Source organism: Astatotilapia calliptera, chromosome 18, assembly GCF_900246225.1.
Source record: "Astatotilapia calliptera chromosome 18, fAstCal1.2, whole genome shotgun sequence".
Classification (NCBI taxonomy): domain Eukaryota; kingdom Metazoa; phylum Chordata; class Actinopteri; order Cichliformes; family Cichlidae; genus Astatotilapia; species Astatotilapia calliptera.
In genome coordinates, this window is record NC_039319.1 from 21,947,676 (window position 1) to 21,970,416 (window position 22,741).

General features: G+C 43.0%; 1 protein-coding gene across 14 annotated transcripts in view; it reads right to left on the reverse strand.

Moving 5' to 3' along the window:
- The window catches only part of ptprsb (protein tyrosine phosphatase receptor type Sb), a 71,497-nt gene that overhangs the window by 17,464 nt on the left and 31,292 nt on the right, over positions 1-22,741 (reverse strand). For 6 of the 14 annotated variants that reach the window (XM_026150886.1, XM_026150883.1, XM_026150885.1 and 3 more), the window contains exons 6-22: positions 16,806-16,916; positions 16,047-16,058; positions 12,769-12,783; positions 11,083-11,352; positions 10,303-10,682; positions 9,151-9,352; positions 8,151-8,287; positions 7,749-7,893; positions 5,392-5,709; positions 5,093-5,286; positions 4,924-4,950; positions 4,549-4,666; positions 3,705-4,355; positions 2,873-2,967; positions 1,667-1,920; positions 1,339-1,426; positions 911-1,129 (exon numbers count right to left, since the gene is read on the reverse strand). In XM_026150886.1, the coding sequence (XP_026006671.1) occupies positions 911-1,129; positions 1,339-1,426; positions 1,667-1,920; positions 2,873-2,967; positions 3,705-4,355; positions 4,549-4,666; positions 4,924-4,950; positions 5,093-5,286; positions 5,392-5,709; positions 7,749-7,893; positions 8,151-8,287; positions 9,151-9,352; positions 10,303-10,682; positions 11,083-11,352; positions 12,769-12,783; positions 16,047-16,058; positions 16,806-16,916 (3,236 nt within the window). The remainder of the gene's footprint in view (positions 1-910; positions 1,130-1,338; positions 1,427-1,666; positions 1,921-2,872; positions 2,968-3,704; positions 4,356-4,548; positions 4,667-4,923; positions 4,951-5,092; positions 5,287-5,391; positions 5,710-7,748; positions 7,894-8,150; positions 8,288-9,150; positions 9,353-10,302; positions 10,683-11,082; positions 11,353-12,768; positions 12,784-16,046; positions 16,059-16,805; positions 16,917-22,741) is intronic. The other 8 variants (XM_026150893.1, XM_026150889.1, XM_026150888.1 and 5 more) reach the window with 4 other exon arrangements.

Consider the following 22,741-nt stretch of genomic DNA (forward strand, 5'->3'; position numbering starts at 1 on the left):
TGTTTCCTCACAACAAATCCCCACATTCTTCAGGCTGAGTGAGATCTTCACTCCAATGCATCTCTGTTTGATTTGTGCCATTCAAAATACTGCTTCTCATCCATCCTGCTCCCGTAGTGAAAATACCGATGATAAGACTGGTTATTTTTAAAATTTATTTAACACTCTTTTGATGTATTTTGGCAAATATTTATTTATCGGCCTTCATTCTCTTGCTCTTTTTGTCATGTCATTCTAAAGACTATGACACAGAGAAGTAAGTGTAGAGTCGAATCGTTTGTTTTCTCCCTCAGGTTTTTCATTTTTTTTTGCAAAAGTAAAACAGGGTCAGTGTTTGCATTATTGCTGAGCTGTTGCAGTGGATTGCATTAGACTGAAAACATGTCCGTATAATTGTGATCAGTCATATAATGTGCAGGCATTTGTGCCTTTATTTTTCCTCAGCATTTTAGACAGTAGCTCAAAAAAATGTACCTAACCTTACTGTTGCTCGAACTGTTGCTTTTTATTAGTTCTGCAGAAGTTTGGAAGAGCATCCCCTGAGCTAGAAGGGATCCAATAATGAAAAAAATCTAATATAAAGACCCTAGTCTAATTTTAAGTTGTATATTTATGTCTATTCCAGTTTGAATGCACATACATAGCAGGGGTGCATGAGGCAATATTTCTTCCACTGCCACAGCGGGTACACTCACTCTTTATTAGCAGTGGTGATGGAAGTATGTGAGGGTTATTGCCTTTTGCTTACAACACTTTGACTGATGGGCATTTTATTGTTTTAGCAGCTCGGCCGTATTGATTACAATGTATAGTGACAGCCTGCAGGAGAGAAACGCGGACAGCCTGGAATGTGGGAGCAGTTTAAAAAAAACAAACAGGGAAAAGACATGTAAAGTAGTGTCTTTCATACCCCGGATGTGGAGTTCAGCTCAGCCAGAATGAAGAAGACGTACTCCTGCCCTGGCTCTAGAGCTCGGTTCTCAAAGCCGCCATAGTCCAGCTGGTCCCCCAGGGTGAAGAAAGCCGGCAGGATGGCAGGTGTGAAACGGGCTGTGATGTAAGCCCGGCGCAAGTCCACCTGCTTCTGCTGTCGAGTATCCTTCTGCCTTTGACTGATGTCTTTTAACAGCTAAAAGAAAGAAAGAGAAAGAGAGAAAAGACACAGACAAGCAAAATAAGCCGCTCCAATAACTGTGACTAATGTTTAAAGACTGATATTGAATTAAAAAGGGTAAGCGTTGCCAGGAGTTCTCAGAGATAGGATTGTGTGTGTTTATAGGTCTTTTCCTCCTCGCAGGCTCAGACATCAGTGGGTGCTGTTATTGTTGTGGTTCTCACCTCCTCTAGGTCCATTTCGTCTGGACTCTTGAGGTGTCTGATGACGCCGCGGGGCCTTCGCAGCGGAACCACAACAACATAAATATTCCTGTAGGAGTGCAAGAGGACAAACAACATAACAACAGCTGCAGTTGCACAATAGCAAACTGTCTGTAACTATTTTCACTTTAGAGCAGTCATGTACTGTTATCATCAGTGCCCCATACTGTTACCGTGACTGTAATCACCAGACTTGAACACAGCAAGTCAGATGACTGTCACCCCTATATGACATGACAACGTTTTCAAGGCCTGTAAGAGCATCTAAGGCTCAGTCTTTCAGCCTTACTTGATGGGACTGCGATTCTCCAGTGATGGCAAGATAAGCGTCACGGTGGTCTCGGAGTCACGAGTGCGGTCGATCTCAGGGCGGCGGATGGTGATCGTTGGGGATGTCTTAGCAGAGATGCGATGGCGAAGGCCTCCAGGGTTCCCCTCAGGAGCAGTGATTTTAAAGTCGTAGCTCGTGTTAGGCTGAAGGTTTGGGATGACTGCCTTTCTCAAGCGAGCGTCCACCTCCATTTTCTGACGGTTATATTCAACCTGAAGGGTGGGAAAGAGTTGGTGAAGCTAATCTTTATGTTGTGTGCTGTTTAAATAGTCATTTAATGCTATAGAACTAAATTAAGGAACATTTGTAAAATGCCCTGAATAAAGTTTTTTGATGGGTTTGTTTGAGAGTTTGAACTAAAATTCCGTTCAGCTGCTCCCAAGGGGTCATCACAGCGGGGGGCTCTGCACATTCACTTCGGCAGATTTAGTTTTTTTTAATTTTTTTTATACCAGATGCCCTTTCTGACGTTTTATTGGAGGAATGTGTGCTAAACTATTCTTAGCCAGGACCAGTGTAAACTAGGAGTTAGTAAACCTAGTCAGTTATTAGCAAGGGATATAATCCCAGTAAACCTCTTTTCTGGATTCAATAAATGAGATAATAAGTGCACTTTAAAGTGCTGGTAGATGGATTTTGCTATATTCAGTAAATGCTCAGTTTAATTGAACTTCTCATAGTCCAGAGAAATTCCACATGAATGCCTGTGGGTAGATCTGTGGGTGTATTATTGTGTCGGGGTCATGCATGCTAAAAATATTTTAAAAATGAGTCAGCAGCTCATAAGTGTTTTTAAATTTCACATTTTTTATTTGATCAATCTTGGATTTAAAAAAATATTGCCTGTTTTGCTTTTTATTTGTGTTCTTTTTATATATTAATTTTATACATTTTTATTAGATCTGTGTTACTCAGTATTTCACGCTTTATTTAAATAGTTTCTATCCTCTTTCCTGTCATACATTTTTTCTGCATGTCTGAGATGTTGTTTGTCCTACAATGTGCTGATCTGTAATTAACTCTTGCTATTTAAAATGCACTCTATAATTTCCAAAAACTTGACCCAAATAAAGCTGAGTATTATAATCTTAAGGATCCCACAGATGTTAAAACATTAGAGTTTTACGTAACACAATGAGGCACTGCACGTGCCATTCAACATACAGTAAAGCGATAGGGGTTGCTAGTCTCTGGAAACTCCCAGGTAAGAAGAACGCTGGTCTCAGTGGCCAGATTGACCGAAAAATTCCTCGGCACATCTGGGAAGTGAAGAAACAAACAGGCAGAGAGTCACTCGTGATGAAGCGTTTTATTAAAATCGCGGCGTCCTCTGCTTTTCTCGACCTGTAAAAATGGAGAACAGCCCGGTCAGTTGATGAGGAGGGGGAAAGACATGATGGTTAGGAGGATAGGCAGGTGATGAGGAAAGTGGATGGCAAGAGTAATAAGTACAAGTAAGAGACAGACTGGCTGCAGAAATGTGACATGCCACGTTGTTAGAGTGTAAGGTTGTGTTTGTTAGACTCAGACTTCAGCAAAGCCTTTGGAAAAGGTGGTAGTGAAGGTCTATCAGATAAAAAAAGCTTACCTGCAGATACAGCGCCAGACGCCGGTTTTCGCTTCAAATCAGACCGAACACTTACCTTCGCTATTAGATACTGTATATCCGAGCCCTGTATTGACTTTTACCTGAGGGTTTGTGATAAGCAGTGCTCTTGAAGCAAACATCCATTAACATTCAGCCTGCTTCCATTGGTGGTGAAGGGTAGGTGATGAAGGTATAAGTGAGTGAGTGGAGGAGATTGGGGAGAGTAGTTGTGTCCCGCACTTTGCAGTTCTCATCCTCTCTGAGGTGCACTGGTGAGAGGCAGACCTGTAAGAACTGGCCCAGACTTCATTAAGTTTAGTGTTTTTGGAGTGAAATCCACAGTAAGGGGAGATGTGAAGTTGAACCAGCGCTTAGAAAGGTGTTCCTGAGGCCGGAGGCCAGCCCTACCTGTTTCCAAGGACAGGGTGAGGTGCACCAGTAGTGGGCTGAAGGGGCCCGGCCCTGCCTTGTTGTGGGCTCTGAGCTGCACCTCGTAAGCTTTGCTGTGATTGAGGCCCAGGATGGTGTAGCTCGACTCACTTGCTGGTAGCGCTATCAGCCGTGGACGAGCAAAGGGGGTTGGAAAAGCGGAGGGGCCAGGGTCAGCAGAGGGTTGGGTGTGTGCAGCCTCTTTGTAGGCTAGAGTGTACTCTGTAATCACACCGTTGCTCTCCTCTGGGGTTGGGGGCAGCCAGGACAACTGCAGGGAGCAGCAAGTGACATTAACAAAGTCAGATATTTTGGGGTATCCCACGGGAGGAAAAATAGGGACTGTTATTTCCTGCTGGACTACATCTCCATAGCCTGCTCGGCTCTTTGCGGCGAGCACAAAGATGTAGGAGGAGCCTGGGGAGAGGTCTCTCGCAGTGAAGTTTCTCTCACGATTTGTGAAATCCACCGTGGTGTCTAAAGAGCTATTCTTCAGGCCAAACTGTAGGCGGTAGCCCTGGATTTCCACCGGGGCCCCCCGGCTATCAGAGCATTCCAGCGGAGGAGCCCACCGCACCACAACTGACGGGCTCGATCCCAGACGCACCCAAAGGGAGGGGGGACCAGGCACTGCAGACAACAGCGTAGGCAGCAGAAAAAAAGAAAATGAATAGAGATAAACATATATCACGCAAATACAGAAGAATTAGAATTGATTGTCGGCTTATTTATTGCCATCTCCTGGCGCAGCTTACTGTACGATCAATTCTTGAGTATGCTACTAAATCTGGGGCACTGAAATGTATACTTGACATATGCTTACCAATCCCCGGGGTCTGCACCAGCTTGGCTTTGCTGTGTGCTCCATCCCCTTTGGTGGTGTATGCTGCCACAGAGACAGAGTACAAAGTCTCTGCTTTCAGATCTCCTAAAATCAGCTCCTGCGGGAGAAAACACAAAATACCACCATCAAATACTGCAAACTCACTCCTTTCAATCTTAGAAAAAAAAAAGACACTATTTATTGATTTATTCCCCTTTTTTGGGGAAGAACTGTGCATCAGCAAAAAAAAAAAGAAAAGAAGAAAACTTACATAAGAGTTGATAATTAAATCTGTGGTCTATTAGCAGCATAGCGCTGTATGCATTAATAATTGGTTCATTTATAATGAGAAGAGGACGGGTAGTCTGCACTCACATATTGAGTCGCGTCATCCTCCTCCATCTTATCCCACAGACGAGACACACCCCACAGGCAGCCGAGACGGATGAGAGAAGGAGTGAGTCAAAGGAGCGGAGGAGAAAGGGAGGATGAATATAACAAATGAACACCATTTAATCATTTATATATTTAGCTATGCTGTCACCTGAGACTCGTCCAATAAGAGGTCTTTGATCCGGGGAAGGTTGCGTGATTCACCGCTCTCTGCCTGGCTGAAATGCACCTGGTAGCCACGGATCTGGCCTTGCCGTAACCGTGGCAACACTGGGCGCCACGTGACTCGGAGAGCCGAGGAGTTCAGCGGCTGGACATCCACCTGACGAGGGGCTGCGCCGGGAACTGAGCACACGTGTGGAATTAATTAAGTGACCAAAGTTCTAGCCAGTAAATAATCAACTTAGCAGTCAATAACGTTTAGGTCTGATCTGCGGCTCTCACGCTCACCGTCCTCGTCTGTTCTGCAGAGCACAGCAGGGCTGCTGGGTCCAGTCCCCTCTGCGGTGGAGGCTGCAATAGTGATGTTGTACCAACTCCATTTCTCCAGCCCCTCTACCACTGTCTGCCCCTGCTGGGCCGGGATAGGAAGGTCTTTCACCTCCGGACCCAGACCTCCACCTCCTGCCCCAGAAACTTTCTGGTATCTCAGCTCATAACCTGCCAACTCGCCATTCTGGCCCTCCATTGGAGGAGGCCCCCAACTTACTCTCAGCGAGGTGGAGCTGGCACTCTCGCAGGACACACCCTCTGGTGCGGCTGAGGGCTCTGATTGGACAAAGGGCAAGCAGGGCAATTGGCAAAGAGTTTAGGAGAGATGACCCGGGAGAAGGGAAAATACAAGCAAAAGGACAGGAGATAAGGATAAAAAAGGAAACAATGAGAAACTAAGGTAAACTGAACTGAAAGAGATAACACTGGGACAAACCTGAATTGGGCAAAAAAAGGGGGAGCAACCACATAATGTAAAAGCATAATGTTAGTCTGAGAGCCTAATGAAATAAACCAGAGACAAGAGTATCGACCCTAAGTGGACAACTTAATTATACCCAAGGAGAATGTGCATCCAGCAGTCAATGATTATATCTTATCCCCTGGCTATAGGTAGTGCCAAAAAAGGCTCGAGATTTATGAATGAAAAACAGATAAATGTCTGTTCTCTTTCAAAAAAAATGGGGATGCACAGCTAGCTGCACGACAGCACAGACACATGTATACATTTCACATGACCAGCCGGCTAATCCTCGAGTCCTCAAGACGGTAGGGTGGTGTGAGATTTTTCACTGTGGCTGACTAGAGAAAGGTCTTACACATCGCAGCAGGAGATAAAAAAAAAAAAAAAAAACCCACTAAACCAGATCTCATACGGTGCTGAAAGGATTTAGGAGGCAGGTAAAGGAGAAAAAAACAAAAGAAAAAAAAAAACACAAAACAAAATCTGAGATCCCGGAGGGGAAAAAAGGAGCTAAGACAGGAAATTGAAAGTCAAGCTAGAATGATGAATTGCAGACACTGAATCAGACAGAGGCTTGGATATTTACTGTCACAGACATGAGTGCAGAAACAGAAATCACGAAAAGACACCACAGATTTACGAATCACAGATATAGCTCAACCAATATAATGTCATTTAAGTAAGACACACACACACACAAACAAAGGCGGGCATGTCCGAGGTCCAGGCTTGTGCGTGTGTGTGTGGGAGTGTAATAGTCATGGCTGACAGGTTCAAGTATCTATCCACTCAGCCATACAGCCACTGTTCTGTTGGCCTCGGGGGACAATCTAGATGTGCACCAAAGCTTGGCGATAAGAAAGCGCACATAACCTCCCTGGGAAATGAATTCTGCTGCATGAAATAGTCTGCTTATCTAGCACCTTCCCTTTTTCCAAATATCACCCCCCCCCAACATCCTCTGGTACACAACCTTGGTTACTCTTTCCGTTTGGGAGTAAAGAGAGAAGAGAACCCCACTAAACGCAGTCTGATGGGTGACTGCAAGTACTTACCACTTAAAGGAAAACGGCGCGGTGAACTGCGGGGCTTTTCATATCGACTTTATAAATTCTTTTCCTTGTACCATTTTTCTGTTATCCTTTCTTGAGAGCAGATATGAAATAACTTGGTGTCAGAACAAAATGGTGGAACTCATTTAACTCTTATTGGCTAAGAGTGATTGCACAAAAATAGAAAAAAACCCAAAGAAATCAGAGAAAAGGAGACAAGGGAGAGAATCTAAGCTCAGCGTGGGTAAAATACAGACTGGCCAGCACTTACCTGTCAACATAGCAGGCTACCCGCCATCCTTTAATGCTCCTGACCACTGGCTGCTAGCCAATAAGTGGCAGACAGTTGCACCCTTTCAAAGACATTAGACACTGATAGAGTGGAAAGAGTGAAAAGAGGGCAAAGGAAAGGAAGAGTGAAACATTAATCGGTGCTCCATCTCCATCTGTCATGATGTTTTGGCTGTGCGAGAAAGAGAGAGGCTGAGGGGTGGAAGAAAGGCACGGTCAAACAGAGATGGATGGGTTGGAGGAGGGGGTGGGGCTGGACGTATGGGTTGATAAACGAGACACATGGAGAGATGCAGAGACGGCTTCCAGGTTTTACCAGGCCGGGAGCTGAGGGAAATGTACCGCTACGAGCTGTGTGTGAGAGCGTTTGGAGGACAAAATGTTTCCAAGATATTCGCGGCACAATACATTAAATAAATAAATAAATAAACACAATAGAATTTGAATTTGTGGGATATGCGTTGGTGTGTGCAGGAACACTGTGTGAATCCGGCTCAGTCGAGACGTACTGGCTTGTGATGTCCTCTGCACCAGTTCGTTAGTGAAAGCGCCGATGCCTTTGCTTGAGATGGCAGCCAGGGAGAAGGAGTACTCGGTGTTCGCTTTGAGACCCTCCACAGTGTAAGAATTCCTGGGCCCGAAGGTCAGCTTCTCCTGTGAGAGAGAAGAGAGGGGAGCAGAGAGGTGCGACGATGAGGGAGGGGGGGAGATGAGAAGAGTAAAAAGAGAGACATTAGAGAAGAGCTGGAGAAGAGAAGTTGACCGAGAGTGCGACCACTAGACACAAGGGTGCAGGACTTTGGGGTTAATCTTTTAAAAAATCTTCTTTTATCTCCCTTTCAAGCCTTTGTCTTGATAAGAAATCCACTCAGCAGGTGGATTTATTAAAAAAACAGACTAAGAGGTCTTACCAAGCTGCCAAACTTGACAGGTTTGTAGAGGAGCTCATAGTTGACGATTTTCTCTTTGTTGTGGACAGGCTCCCAGGTCAGCTCTATGCTCGTGTCTGTCACTTTACCCACTTTAAACTTGCTTGGCTGGCCAGGGACTGCAGGGAACAGGACAAAACACACTCAAATAAGACCTTGGCTTACAGCAGTACTAATACTTGGCTTTGCACTATTCATAAAGATTATTTATTATATGTATAACTCTGTTTCATTGAGTCATTCAAATGCAATGAATATTTTTTTGATAATGTATTCATCATTATTATTGGTAATTGTGCTAGAAAGACTTCAATTTAGACAAAGGTTTTAAAAAATGTACTTAAACCCAACCTAATTACTAATCATTTAAGTACTAACCCTTAAACATCTAATCATAAATCAGATTCTTACATATACTTTCATTTCTTTATGTGTCAGAAACTGTTAGAGACTAAAAGTGGAGCAGAAGTAAAAGTGCCACAGAAATTTAACCAGCAATACCGTCGCAGTTTTTTTTATTTTGTCATCTCTTTTCACCTCCCATCATATAAACCTAGCAGCTTCTCAGGAGCTGTCACGGTGACACAATCAGCACCGGGGCATGAGGGATATTTCTCGCTGTTAATCCCTGTTTCCTTCACATAAATCTCCACACTTCGGTCCCGGCTGGTAGAATTTATTCACTTTGAAGAAGTCATATGTTCTGACAGGTCAAACTTTCACAGTGGCTTGCTACTCAAACTTTACATAAGCTCCTCGAATAAGCTCCTGAGCGGTTTGTATACTTGCACATAATCACGAGTACTTACTCATTTGTGCTCTGCTGCACATGCTCGTCTGAAAAAATAACCATTACTCATCCACACATAAGTAAATGCAAATGGCTACTTAGCCGTTATCAATGCACTAGCATGCGGGCTAAATTTATTCTCTTTCACGAACGTCTACCGATGATTATGTCGATGCACGGTCGCGCACTAACCTCCACGCAAGACTTTAACGTGGACGGGGTCTGAGAAGGGTCCGTCCCCAACGGAGGTGAAGGCGAGGACCTGGATGGTGTAGGTCTCTGAGGTTACCAGGTTCTGAATGGTAGTGAGCACACTATCCTGGACGTTATGAATCTGCCACTCGTTTATAGGCCGGGACGGATCCATGGTGTAGTACACACGATAGCCTTTCACCTACAAAACATAGCAAAAGGAAAGCCACCCAGTGAATCGTGCGGACAAGTTTGTTTTGATTGGGACTGGATTTTAAGGTCATCGGGGACTGGGATGCATTACGTGACTTTCACCTAATCCCACTGTCCTACAACCGGGGTAATCCATAATGCCATCTTTTAACACAACAAGAATTTACGGCAGCCAAGGTCATCGTGTCTGAATTATTGTTTGACTTCAGGCCAGATGGTCCAACAGATTACTGTTTCCTAGAGGTCACTGTCATAAGGTGCAGTTTTACATTTCGTCCTGATAAAGCTTCAATAAAATAAATAAATAATACTGTGGATGCCATCAGATTGTAGCATTTAAAATGTGATCACGATATTCCTCGTCTGTGGGATTAGTTTATGGGTAGTACAAAGTATAGCTCTCCTGTTATTACTCTTTAATATCCATAATCCTCATATGCACTCAGTTTCAGTCTTGTACTTTTATGGACCTACGGTGCAGGTTGGTAGGCTTGAAAAAGGAAACAGGCCTCTGGAGGGAGCGCTCTGTACTTAGAGACTTAGAGAGGACTGTCCAATTACCCTTTCCTTCTTTAGAGAGAAGAGCACAGGGAGACATCTATCTATCTATCTATCTATCTATCTATCTATCTATCTATCTATCTATCTATCTATCTATCTATCTATCTATCTATCCATCCATCCATCCATCCATCCATCCATCCATCCATCCATCCATCCATCGGTCCGTCCTCTCTGTTACAGAACACAAAGCACAAAAATGAAGGACTTTTTCTGCTGGGTATCTGAGGTCTCGGTGCAGGCATTCACCACCCTTTTGAGAACATTTTTCAGGTTGACAGCTGGAGAAGCATGCCAGCAGATAAAAGGAAATGTAAAAATGTGTGTTTTCCTCTACTGATAACAGATCAAACAGGGCTGTTCCAATCCTCATCTCACCTGTCCATTGGGCTCTTCCGGTTCTTCCCAGCGGACCATCACAGTGTTCTCAGAGATAATGTGAGCTTGGACGTTTCGCGGCGGGCTGGCGGGGGCTTGCTCTCCCGTACGAGCCTCCACGCGAGCGGACGGGGGCCCCTGGCCGATGGTATTATAGGCTGAAACTCTGATTTCGTACTCTGTGTTGGGGTAGAGCCCCCCGATGCTGTAGCGGGTGGTGGTGATGCTGTCCACTGTCTCATACTTGCTGTCGGGCCCTTTGGCTCGGTACTGAATGATGTAGTAGGAGACGGGGTCGGGGTTGCCAGAGTCCCATGTGATGGTCACACTGGTGGCTGTGGTCTCGGTGACAATGGGCGTGCCGGGAGGCTTTGGTAAAGCTGGGGATTAGAGTGGCAGCAGGTGATTTAAACGTTTGAAAAAAGAAAAATACTCTCTTGGTCTCAGTGTTGAAATTACATTTTATATTTAGTGGAAATACTTGATTCTTTTACAGTATAAATGTTGCTTTGTTTAACATATATTACATTTAGATTCAACCTGCTAAACTGCATTTCTTTAGTGGTACTTGCAGTGTCCAGTGACAGTAACATTTAACCTGAAATACACTGATTAATAAATTAAGGATGCTACGTTATACTATTTAAATTGCTACACTTTCACCTACAAGGGATGCCAGAACCCTGCTGAGTACATATGAGAAGACAGCTGAACTTTTCTACTTTCTCAGGCTAAAATTAAAAACATTCTTAGGCATCTAAAGGTTGCCGGGGCCCTTACTCTTCACTAAGACCTGAGCGCTGGCCTCAATGATACCCAGGCTACTCATTGCCACACAGGTGTAGTTTGCAGACTCGCGGACACTATTGAGCTCCAGCACGTTCCGTCCAATCGGCATTTCATCCTCGGGAGTCAGGTCCTCGTTACCCAGCATCCACTTGACATAAGGCATGGGTGAACCCACAGCCACGCAGGTGATGTTGATGCTCCCTCCTGGCATGATCTCGTGGTTGGAAGGGAGGATGGAGAAACGAGGGGGCACGCGGCGCACTGGGAAAGGAGGAGAGTCGGGAGGGGAGAAAGGAAGTGGGACGGGGGTGGGGGAGAGGGGTTAAGGAAGGGGAAGGAGAAAAGTGGGGAAGGGAGTGAGAAGGAGAAAGGTGGAGAGAAAGAAGGAGGAGGGGGCAAGGGAGTAAAGGGGGGAGAGAATGAGAAGAAAAAGAGCGAGGCAGAGAGCGAGATAGAGATTGAGAGAGAGAAAGAGAGAGAGAGAGAGGGCGAGAAAGATAAAAAAGAAAGAGAGAGAGAAGGAGAGGAGAGGTAACAGGAAGGGGGAGAATGAACTTCAGGGTTTTTACAGAAAATTACATAGGGATATTTCAAGTTTAGTCCCAATTACTTTATGGCACTGATGAATCCAACAAAAAGACACAAATCTTGTGCTGAGCTCAACCACTCAGAGTGAGCTGCCTTCTCAAAATAATAAAGTGACAAACTCTTGAGTATCATTTCATCCAGGACATGACACCTATAGTCAGTTTCTCTTTCGTAAAAAACCAAAACCCAAAAAACGACAACAGCGGGTTTTTTTTTTTTTTTACGGGTTATCAATTTATGCAGGAAGCAGATTTATGCAGAATTATTAATAAAACACCACCTCGAAGCAGTGACTAAGCAGGCTAAACTTTAGCAGTAACTTATGAGGGAAAAAACTTTTCTTCATTCAGATTGCCGTGCCTTGAGGTGCCTGTGCGGTAGATGGGCTCCTTTTAGAGAGTATATGCATCATGGGGGCCAATCAATAGGCCCTGCCTGCTATTTGTGTCCCCATGAGAAGAACAAGCAAAGTGGCAAGTTATATCCAATACTGCATCTGTCAGAGCTCGGTTGACTACACATTAGGGGAGAGATGCATCGAGAGACTGAACTCATAGGTCACTTGCATGCCTGGGCGACTCAAGAGGGATAAAATGGTGGAGAAACACAAAGAAGAGAACGAAGAACTGTGGACTGAGAGGGGGGACAGAGAGAAGCAAGATAAGAGCAGAGACACGGGAGGGACAGATCGAAGGACAGAAAAGAAAAAGACAGAGAGACAAAGAAAAAGAGCGAGAGGGAGGGAGAGAGAGAGAGAGAGAGAGAGAGAGAGGCAGCTCTGCTTCTCTTCCAGACAATGAAACGCAATGTAGCAAAGGACAGCCACATTGTACAACAACATACTGTACAATACATAGGATTCAAAACTGATACAGTGTGTAGTCAAATGAATAGGAAATGTGGACAGGAGTGGATCAAGGGTTCTAAAAAGGTGTTGTGGCATTTACAAAGTGATCATCGGACACATTTAAGTAAAGAACACCAAGACAGCATGAGAGAACGAGGCAGAACGGGAAAGAACGAGTGCGAGCAAAAAGAGAGATATGTGAGGTAGTATGTGCATGTTTATAAGTTAATAAACTTATGTACATGTGTCTGTCGCTCCTACACATCAGGGTGCAGACAGAATGCAGAAGGAGAAGAAGGAGAAGAGAAAAAAGGAGGGGATGGGAAAGGAGGGGAAAAGACAGGGGAGAGAGGATTAGAAGAGGGTTCGTGGGGAAGGAGGGAAAAGGGGGAAGAAAAGAGGAGCGAGGAAGAAGAAAACACATGGATCTATTTTAAAACACGGCTGTATACCAGAGTCAGGCCCATTCAGAAAGAAGGTGCTTCAAAAGTAAGAGAAGAGGGAGAGAGAGAGAAAGAGAGAGAGACAGAGAGAAAAGGACTTGAAGAGAACGGATGTTGAAAGAACAGAGAAGAAGAGGATACCCGTGGGTCAAAAACACAGGAAACAGAAAGAGACAAAAAGAGTAACGGACAAACATCTCTGGATGAAAGGAGAGAATGAAAGGGAAGGCAGACAAAGAGCAGAAACATTGTTGAAACTAAACTCAAAACTAGAAAGCTTATATGTGCGATAAACAACACAAGCCCTAAAAATAGACAGTTTAAAAAAGATTACGAATAAAAGAAGATATCCCTACAGTAGCAAAACAATAAGAGTCTAGTCTTTTTTTTCTCAATTACTTGCAAATCCAGCAATAAATCTAACGCTATATGAAAGAAAATGTCAAATTAAATACTTGAATGAATACATAAATATTGATAAATTTGCTGCATAACCTCCACTCCTTAATGAGTGACATCATTACTGGGAATCTTCGTGGGCCACATCCCCCCTACTCAAAGCATCTAGAGACAATTGGATAGAAGTTAACATTTTTGCATGATTTCAAGAAATTAAAAAAAAAAGTAAATAGTTGTGGTCATTTCACGAATAACAAAGTTCAAAGCAACTTGGAAAAACAAACCAAAGCAATAAAAAAAAATCAAACTTAAAAATATACCCAGAATTGGATACAGAAGTTAAAGACAAGAAAGAGACAAAGAGACAAAAACAGGTAGATCTGTTAGAAAACAGACATGATTGGGCAGGCATCTCCTCATCTGAGCATGCTGGAGAGACACGCACACAGACTGCATCCATGACAGCTCCATGCACAAGACAAAGCAGGTGCAATGCAGCAGGACCAAAACGTCAGTTTAAGCCACACGGGCATGTATCTGTCAACACAGCAAGAATAAATAAAAGATGTCAATGTAAGCATGTGGGCTAATTTGATAATGCTTTAAGTTTAAGGATGAAAGTAAAGACTCAAGATGACTGTTCGGTAATCTCCTACATCAAGCGGTGGAGTAGTTCTAAAAATACCGGTCGTGAACACAGACGACGACTGAAGAATCCACTGGGGAGCCAAAGGTGAGTACTTTACAATAAAGTGAGCTCATAACAAGGGATAATCCTTTTTGTGCTCACAGAGCCTCTAGCTTAAAGTTAATCGAGCCAGGACGCATGATTCCCCACCATTTTCTATACAGTTTGTACGAGCCAGGAGCTTCGCTCTTTATTAGTGGAGCTATCATTAGTCCTGTTCTCTGCAGGGAGTCTGGAGGCTACGGGCTGGGGAGACCTTGGCACAGCCATAAGGATTACCGCTGAATCTCAGCATCGCTATATAGCTGACATTTACTCAGCACCATCTTGTCTGTCTCAAGGACACAGCTTTCATTAACCACTGTAATAAGAGAGAATCATTAATACCCCTCTCAATATCTAAGATTGAGAATGGATATAATTAATTTCAAATGTCAGTCAACAAAGACGTATCACAGTGTTTGGTGGAGAGTCAAGCAAGGTAAGACATGGCCTAGACTGTATAACAGTCCATTAAAGAGAGCTTATTTTACTTATTACTGTATAATAAACCTTCAGAGGCTACCTGTAGAAAATGTGCAGCATTAGTATGAATATTTAAAGCACACAGGTGGAAAAGGGGAAAAAATAAACAAATAAACAAATAAATAAAACCTGTAACCTTGTAAACCTTATGTCTTTTGTCTCATAGCTGTGGAAAATACAAATCAAATGAACTTGGTTGAGGTGTAGCTAATTTAAGTATTCTATAATGTCTAAAGCAAGGCATCCTATTTTTCATATTATGCTTGAGTATGTAACACAAGCAGCAATGCTGGGTGTTATTATTAGGAGTGGGGCAGACAGACGTGTGTGCCAGCAGAGGAGGCTCTGCGGCTAGCTGTCTTGAAGTGTCTCTAATGTTATGGCTTATGGACATGATATTAATGCAATTGTCTGACAAATAAAATGGCTTTCTGAATGGTTAACACAGTATCCTAAAGAGATGCATCTCGGTGGATGCATCTTGCTAATCGGTCTTGCTAATGCGCATCCACCTTTTCATCTAAACATGGTAACTTCTGGCTCCAAAGGAAAAAAAAGAAAGCAAACAAAAAATTATTGCTCACAATCCATCTTTTATGTACAGTCTATGATGCTCCATCGTAACACGTGTATTCTGAACTGTAGTGCAGTGGTTCCGGATAATTTAGCCAACGTTAATGTTAGTTTCAACACTAGTGTCCATCATCAGTCACGTGACCCGTCCTCTTGCCATTTTGAGTTTGCGTCATGAATTTATACCAGTGAGTGATTCTCGTCTGACAAACCGAACGTAAAACTGCAGAACAAGGGGGCATACACAAGCAAGTGCAAGACTTCCACTCAACAAGTGCAGCACTGGAGCAGATGTGATGACATGGGAACAAAGACAAACCGCCAAACAAGATGGTACAAAGGGGAAAAGAATTAAAAAAAAACATACACACACAAAAAAACAGTAGCAAGACATGACAAGACAGCAAGTTCAATCAGATCACAATCTGAGCATATCAATAAGCGTGATAACACACTGTGCCATGCTCTGGTGTCAGTCCGTCAGTCAACACACATGCAAGCGGTGCTCCTTTCTCTTTCTCTCTCACTCCTTCCATGCAAACATTGCCTCTTTTTAATCTTCCAATTCTTGGGTCTCCATGACAACAAGATCATACCATGCAGAAAACATTGATCGGGGAGTGAAGGCAATACCAAGGGTTCTGCACACAAGGCCTCACAATGCAGTCAATGCACTCTGCTGCGTAGGCAGACCGCTTCATCATCGCAGCAGCTTTACTCTCATCATTTTGGATACAGGTTTGAATCATTTCACTTCAAATCTACTCCGCTGTCCTTTAACTCATACTGTGGTTTGTTTGTTTTTTGTCGTCTTTTTTTGTTTCCCTCTGTTTCAATAAGTGAAGCTTTCTGAAACAAAGGAGTAACAAAAGAAAAGAAAGAGCGCACCAACCTTCTCGAAGCTCTGAGGGATGGAAGGGGGTTGATGCAGAACACAATGACGTGAGAGGGGAGAGAGAGAACGGGGAAACACAGAGAGAATAAAAACGGCCAGCGCAAAGCCACTCGCTTCACTGCACCACACACACACGCACGCACACACACACGCGCGCGCACACACACACACGCACGCACCAGTCAAACTGCATTCACACTTCTCTGTTATCCCACGTAAAATAGAAACTAGAACTTGCAATACTGGACATTGGTTGTGGCCTTTGAGCCATAAGCCAGTGTTACAACAGCACCCACAGATTTATTTAAGCATGTGGGGTCCACAGTGATCCCATTAATGTGAAACACTGTAAAGCCAAAATTACATCTTGACTCTCACTCCCAATTTTGTTCAAATCTCTCAACCAATTAATCTGCCTCTAGTACAGAAACCACTTTAGCAGACAGATCAGTGATGTTTCCATGCAGTTAAACCAAGGTGTGGTCCCCACTTTATCCTTGCTTTGATTCAACCGTCGGAGCTCGCACCAAGGTTTAAGGTGGACTTGTTAAAGGTGGTTGTGAGAAATACCAAACAACAGAGTCAACATATATTGTAGACAATGGATGGGTTAGTAATACTTGTTAAAGAGCACAGTAATACAGAAGAGGTAGTTTTACTAGTAATACCTAAGGCACCTTCGTCACAGTGATTTTTCGGTGTCTGTGTCTTGTTCGTGCGTGTACGTGCATGTGTGTTCTGCGTTTCAGGTCCTACCTCGCACGTATAAGTTGGCGGGAGAAGAGTAGCGCACGCCTTGGGAGTTGGTGGCCACACACTCGTACTTCCCTTGGTCTGTTTCCTCGCTGTTCTCAATCTGTAACGCTCCTGCAAGAGAAAAAAAAGAAAACCCCAGATAAATATGTTTGCAGAAAATGCTTCTGCCACTGTCCGCCATCCTTTTGCATCCTCTCCTTTTCATCCTGCAATATCTGCTATAGTTTGACCCTGGGGTATCTCTTTGTCTGTTGCTTCAACATCCAATAAAGTCAGCTCAGTTGTTATTTCTGCAAGGCAGAAATGAATGGTCCGCACAACACTCTCTCTGTATCAGGAGTTGGATTTTCCACAAAGAACTGCGTCTCCTCTAACCATCCCCGTCTCCCATCCTGCTACCGAAAGGGGGAAAGGAAGCGGCAACATATTCACAAATTCAGAATTCCCTTTCGAAAAGTTTGGAAGTCAAAAACAAGTCTCAAACTGACTTTTTACAAACTTAGATGACACTTAAAGCGCCTTTAGTTTATACTTCTGTACTAGCTGGTGATTCCTCTCCAGCAGCAGGCACACTGCTGAATGAAGAAAGCCTGTTTCTATCTTTGCAGTTAACTGGCAGCAGCTACACAGCTTTACCCCAGGGCAACGACCCAGCGATGCTCTTCGGCTCTTTCGCTTCCTCAGTTTTTATCCTAGTCTCCCTAAACGTGCTATAATTACACACGGCACTCGTCAGGTGTTCTTTTGCTTCACGTGGTACTATTCTTATTGCTGTGTTTCTTAGCTAACGGCCTTTTGAATTACCAGCAGAGATGTTCTTTCTCTGGTTTTGTTTTTTTCCCCCCCTCTTTCAGTCTGCTCTGTCACATCCGTCTCATTTGAAACTGACTTTGACACGGAGCCCGAAGAGGAGGCACAAAACCATGCATCACTCTCTGCTGCACTGCACAGAGTAGAAAGTGACACAAATCTAAATGCACATGGCACACACACACACTTTTTAAGGAAAGGATGGAAACACATACGGGAGTGTGTAGATAAACAGCCACACAAAAAGAGCAAGTTTTAGTCTCATACAAAGCACTGTGTTTTATATCAGATCTTCTGTGAGACTGATAAAAGGCATCTGGCTTTTAAGAGAAGCACAGGGATATTTAGAGAAAAGCAAGATATACTGTGCATCGCTTTGCACAGATTTTTTATTTTCCATACACAATACACAAGATAAAATACAAAAATAAAAGCCAAAATACTTAAAAACAATCCCTCCGTTTATATTGATATTAAAAGGAAGTAATAGCGAAATAACCCCTGTGCATTACACCAATATGCACAACCATTCAATCTAAATATTATTTAATTTTAAAAGATAAGTAACAGAGTACTACTTACAAGTACTTTATTACCGTAACCCTGTAAAAGTGATGTAAACCTAAAGGAGGAAACCATATAACATAAACGCTAATCCTGTTGGTCTATCTATCACCAGTGCTTATCACACAAAGATAAGAAAGAGGCAAAGAGAAGCATATAACTAATGCATCAGCTCTATAGTCAGAGGTTAAAGTGAGCCGAATCAGTTAAACACAACGACTTCTTTTTAAGGAACAAATGTGTGTACTTTTGCCATCTCTGAAGATAACTGCACATGTCATTGTTGTATGTTGTAACTCTTGAGCTGCTAAATTTAGTGGGTTTATTAATTCATGTGGACCAGAAACAAATTATTTATAGACATTTTCTTTTCACTTTAAGTAAGCTGACCTTAAGGAAAGACTCTGTAAAAGATCTTTAATGGGGAAAACTGAGGTCACCTTGGGAAGAGCAGCAGATGTGGAATACCTCTTCCACGAGAGATAGACATTGTCATTGATATAATAGGCAGAGGTGCACAGCAGTGACAGACAATATGAGCCAAAAGATGGCACATGTTAAATACCTCAACCATCTGCTCCAGTGCTGGATGGTTGACTGATGCCTTTTACTGTATTCATCATTATGTACAAATGTTCTTTTGAATATTATCTGTTGTATATCTTAAAAATGGTAAAGAAAATAAAATGCACAGTAATAATATTTAGAAAGAATACACTAAATAGATGCTTCATTAGGTGCATTGGTTAATTGGACCCTTATTTGGCATAAACTGCTTTAATAAAAAAAAGAGAGATTTTGGTTCATATTGACATGATAGCATCACACAATTGCTGCAGCTTTGTTGGCTGCACATCCCAAAGGTGCTCTACTGGGTTTAGACATATTGGCTGTGGAGGTCACTTGAGTACAGTGAATTCATTGTCATATTAAAGAAACCAGTATGAGGTGATCTGATTTTTGTGACATGGTACGTTTTCCTGCTGGAAAGAGCCATCAGAAGATGGATATACTGAACTCATACTAAAGTCATTTCCCATTACACCATTATTACTGATACTAGGCAGGATGGATCCATGTTTTCATGATCCTTACACTAAATCCCAACCATAACGTTGTCACAGCAGGCAGAATCTTCTGTTGTCCATGAAGATAGGAAAAAACTGCAGAAGAGCTTTCAGAGATGCTCTTAATAATAATAATAATAATAATAAATTTTATTTATGAGCACCTTTCAAGTCACCCAAGGACACTTTACAATAAGATAAAACACTTAGTAAAACAATGGCAGAATAAGAACAATAAAAGCAGAGTTCTGAACCAGTTGAAGCTTATGGAGGGATTTTTGGGGGAGACCATGCAAAAGAGAATTGCATTAGTCTTGTTACCTCCCGTATTGACTATGTACAAGAATGGACGTAGACTGGGTGGAAAGAGAAGGAAGCAATCTGTTAATGTTACGTAGATGGAAGTAGGCAGAACGGGTGAGATTATTGATGTGAGATTTATAGGAAAGTGAACTGTCTAGGATGACACCAAGGCTCTTAACCTGAGGAGAGGGGAAAACTGTGGAGTTATCGATGGTGAGTGAGAAATGGTTCGCCTTCAAAAGGTTGGATTTGGTGCCAATAAGGAGGATCTCAGTTTTATCCTCATTGAGCTTTAGAAAATTAGAGGCAAACCAGGATTTTAACTCGGATAGACATTCTGTAAGGGAAGAAGGTGGGAGGGAGGAATCAGGTTTGCAAGAGAGATATAACTGGGTGTCATCAGCAAAACAGTGAAACTGAAGATCAAATTTGCGGAAGATGGTACCTAGAGGGAGGATGTATATTATAAAGAGAAGAGGGCCTAAAACTGAGCCTTGGGGTACACCAGAGGTGACGGGGAATAGACGAGAGCGGAATGATCTTAGTTGAATAAACTGGGAACGGTCGAGGAGATATGATTGAAACCAGGCGAGGGGTGAGTCAGAGATGCCGAGAGAGGAAAGTCTGCTTAGAAGGACAGAGTGAGAAATGGTGTCAAAGGCTGAGCTCAGATCTTCTGCATGGCTTGGTAAGAATGAGTGGTTATTTGAGTTACTGTTGCTTTCCTCTCAGCTCAAAGCAGCCTTGCCATTCTCCGTTCACCTCTGACATCGACAAGGCATTTGAACCGCTGCTCACTGGATATTTTTTCTTTTTTCTACCATTCTTCCTGGAGACAGCGGTGTGGGAAAATCCCAGTGGATCAACACCAAACACTTAATAAGGTGGTTGTTACACCAAAATAAAACCTCATATTTAAGGTTATGTACACACATACAGACAGATTTTGTGTGTCTTAGTATATGTAGATTTTGCACACGCACACATACACAGACACACTTGCAGGTCAGCTTATGAAGAAGTTTGAATGCTGGGATTTCAGAGGGTTAAAGGAGGGAACGTGTTAGGTGAGCTGAGACGCTGCTCGCTGAAGCTGTCATCCATTTGTTTCTGTCTTCTGCAGTTACATGACAGCAGAACAGCTCGTGCCCTCCTCTTTCTCCCTATTTTCCATCTCTCATTTCCCTGTGGTTCAGGGCAGAGTTGGGAAACAAACAGGAATAAATTATCCGCTCTACAAGAAGAGCCTTCTTCTCAACCAGAAAGCAGAGGAAGAAAGGAGCAGTGGGAGGAAAGATGGCGAGGAGGTGGAGAGGTAGAAATGGACCGGTTTAGATCTGCAAACGAGAACTTGTGCGACAGCTGGAAGCAGCTCGTGTGGCTAACAAGCAGCGAAAATTTGAAATTGCCAGTTGTAATCTACTGCTGTAAAACATGACATTACATTACACTGGGGTGGACAGGTGTTCTGAATATATACATAGAAAGGTCAGCAGGTCAAAACTTATGTACACAAGCACATAGCGCAGACAGAAAACGGGCGTCAAAACGACGTGATGATGGTTTGTGGGACGGCAAAGCAAAAGGTCGAAAAAGTAAAAGAAGAGAGACAAGGAGAGAGAGCAGTTTTGGGATGCTGACAGGCCCAGAATAAGATGTGACTTAAGTAAATTGAGCTACTGTGAAATCGTGGATGGTGTATTATTTCTGTGGGCTGAGACTCAGCTGATCAGATGACAGCGGATACTGTTAATCTGATAGCTCTGATGGGACACTGAGGTAAAACAGATCACTTGGGCTCCAGTCTCCCACAAGTTGAGACATTAAATTAACTGGAGGCACATGTTAACAAGCGTCGACACAAAGGACAGTTACTACGAACGCAACACAGTTACGAATAAACTGCTGGTAATTTTTAAAACCGAAACTGTTGTTTCCAAACCATTATCAACCTGCTCTTTAATTTCACATTTCACTAAAACATGAACAGAAAAGCCTCAAAGCAAAGTGTTACGCAGCAATTTAGGTATGGTTTAACGCAGCAGTTACTTAATAAATCGATAATGAATATAGACGCAAAAACGCTCAAAATTTCCAGGTTCTGACTTAGTTCTGGTTTTTATTCTCGCACACAGAGACAGAAACGATTCCTAATTGTCAGTCTGCAGATTTATCCGTGTCACAAGTTCCACTTTTTCTGTCAGCCTGAAAGCACGTTCTGTCAAAGGATTTGTACTGCTCACCATTTTTAGATTTTTCTTTTCTTAGAAACAGACTGTTACCAAAAATGAATGATTTACTTTGGCTAAAGTCCCAATTTCAAATTCTCTTAAAATCTGGTTGTGAAATATTCTGCTGAGTAACAGCCAACCAAATATAAACTCTGTGAAAATAGCATTTCACGATGATGCGCGATTTTGGGTCAGTCTCTTTGACGCAACTCTATATAGGTGTTAAAAATGAATAACCAATTTTGTTTGGTGCATGCAAAAATTTACTTTAAAAAAGTGTTCTGTATTGACGTCAACAGATAAACTGACATACACCATTAACCTTCATCACGTCTTAGTCCTTACCAAAGAGTCTGCATATGTAATCCTGGAGTCAACCTCAGGGTCCGTACTGAATGCCATCTGTTAAGAGTGTGGGTCTACATAAGCTGTTAAGTGCTTAGGTTAACTTTCCAGCTCTAAGTCCCAAATGTCAGGGGCAGACAGATAGCTTGTCATGGTTCTCCTCATGCACATACAAACTGGTGCAGCAGATGGCATGGAAAAAAGATAGATACCTGATCGAGGCATACAGATGCCAGCAAAAGTTCATCTCTATACCACCCCATATGTTTCTGTCACCGAGGACTGATGGGGTGAGTATGTGTGCATTTGAGGTGGGTAAACACAGAGTTCACGGCTGTCAAAGGCCACCGTGGACAGTTATCTGCAGTGATAAGCCCCCACACATGATGGATACTTATGAGCTATGAAATGGCTAAGATGAGACATCCTTTGTGGGATTCTACTGCAGTCATTCTCTATCTCATTTTTCTTCCTGACCCATATGGCTCATAAAAGTATTTCCAAGAGCCAACAGAAGAAGAAAAGAGACAGAGAGAACAGAATGACTGTGGCCAAAACACATTCCTGGCTGCAGTCCAATAAGAGCTGGCAGCTATCCACTAAATCAGAAGCATTG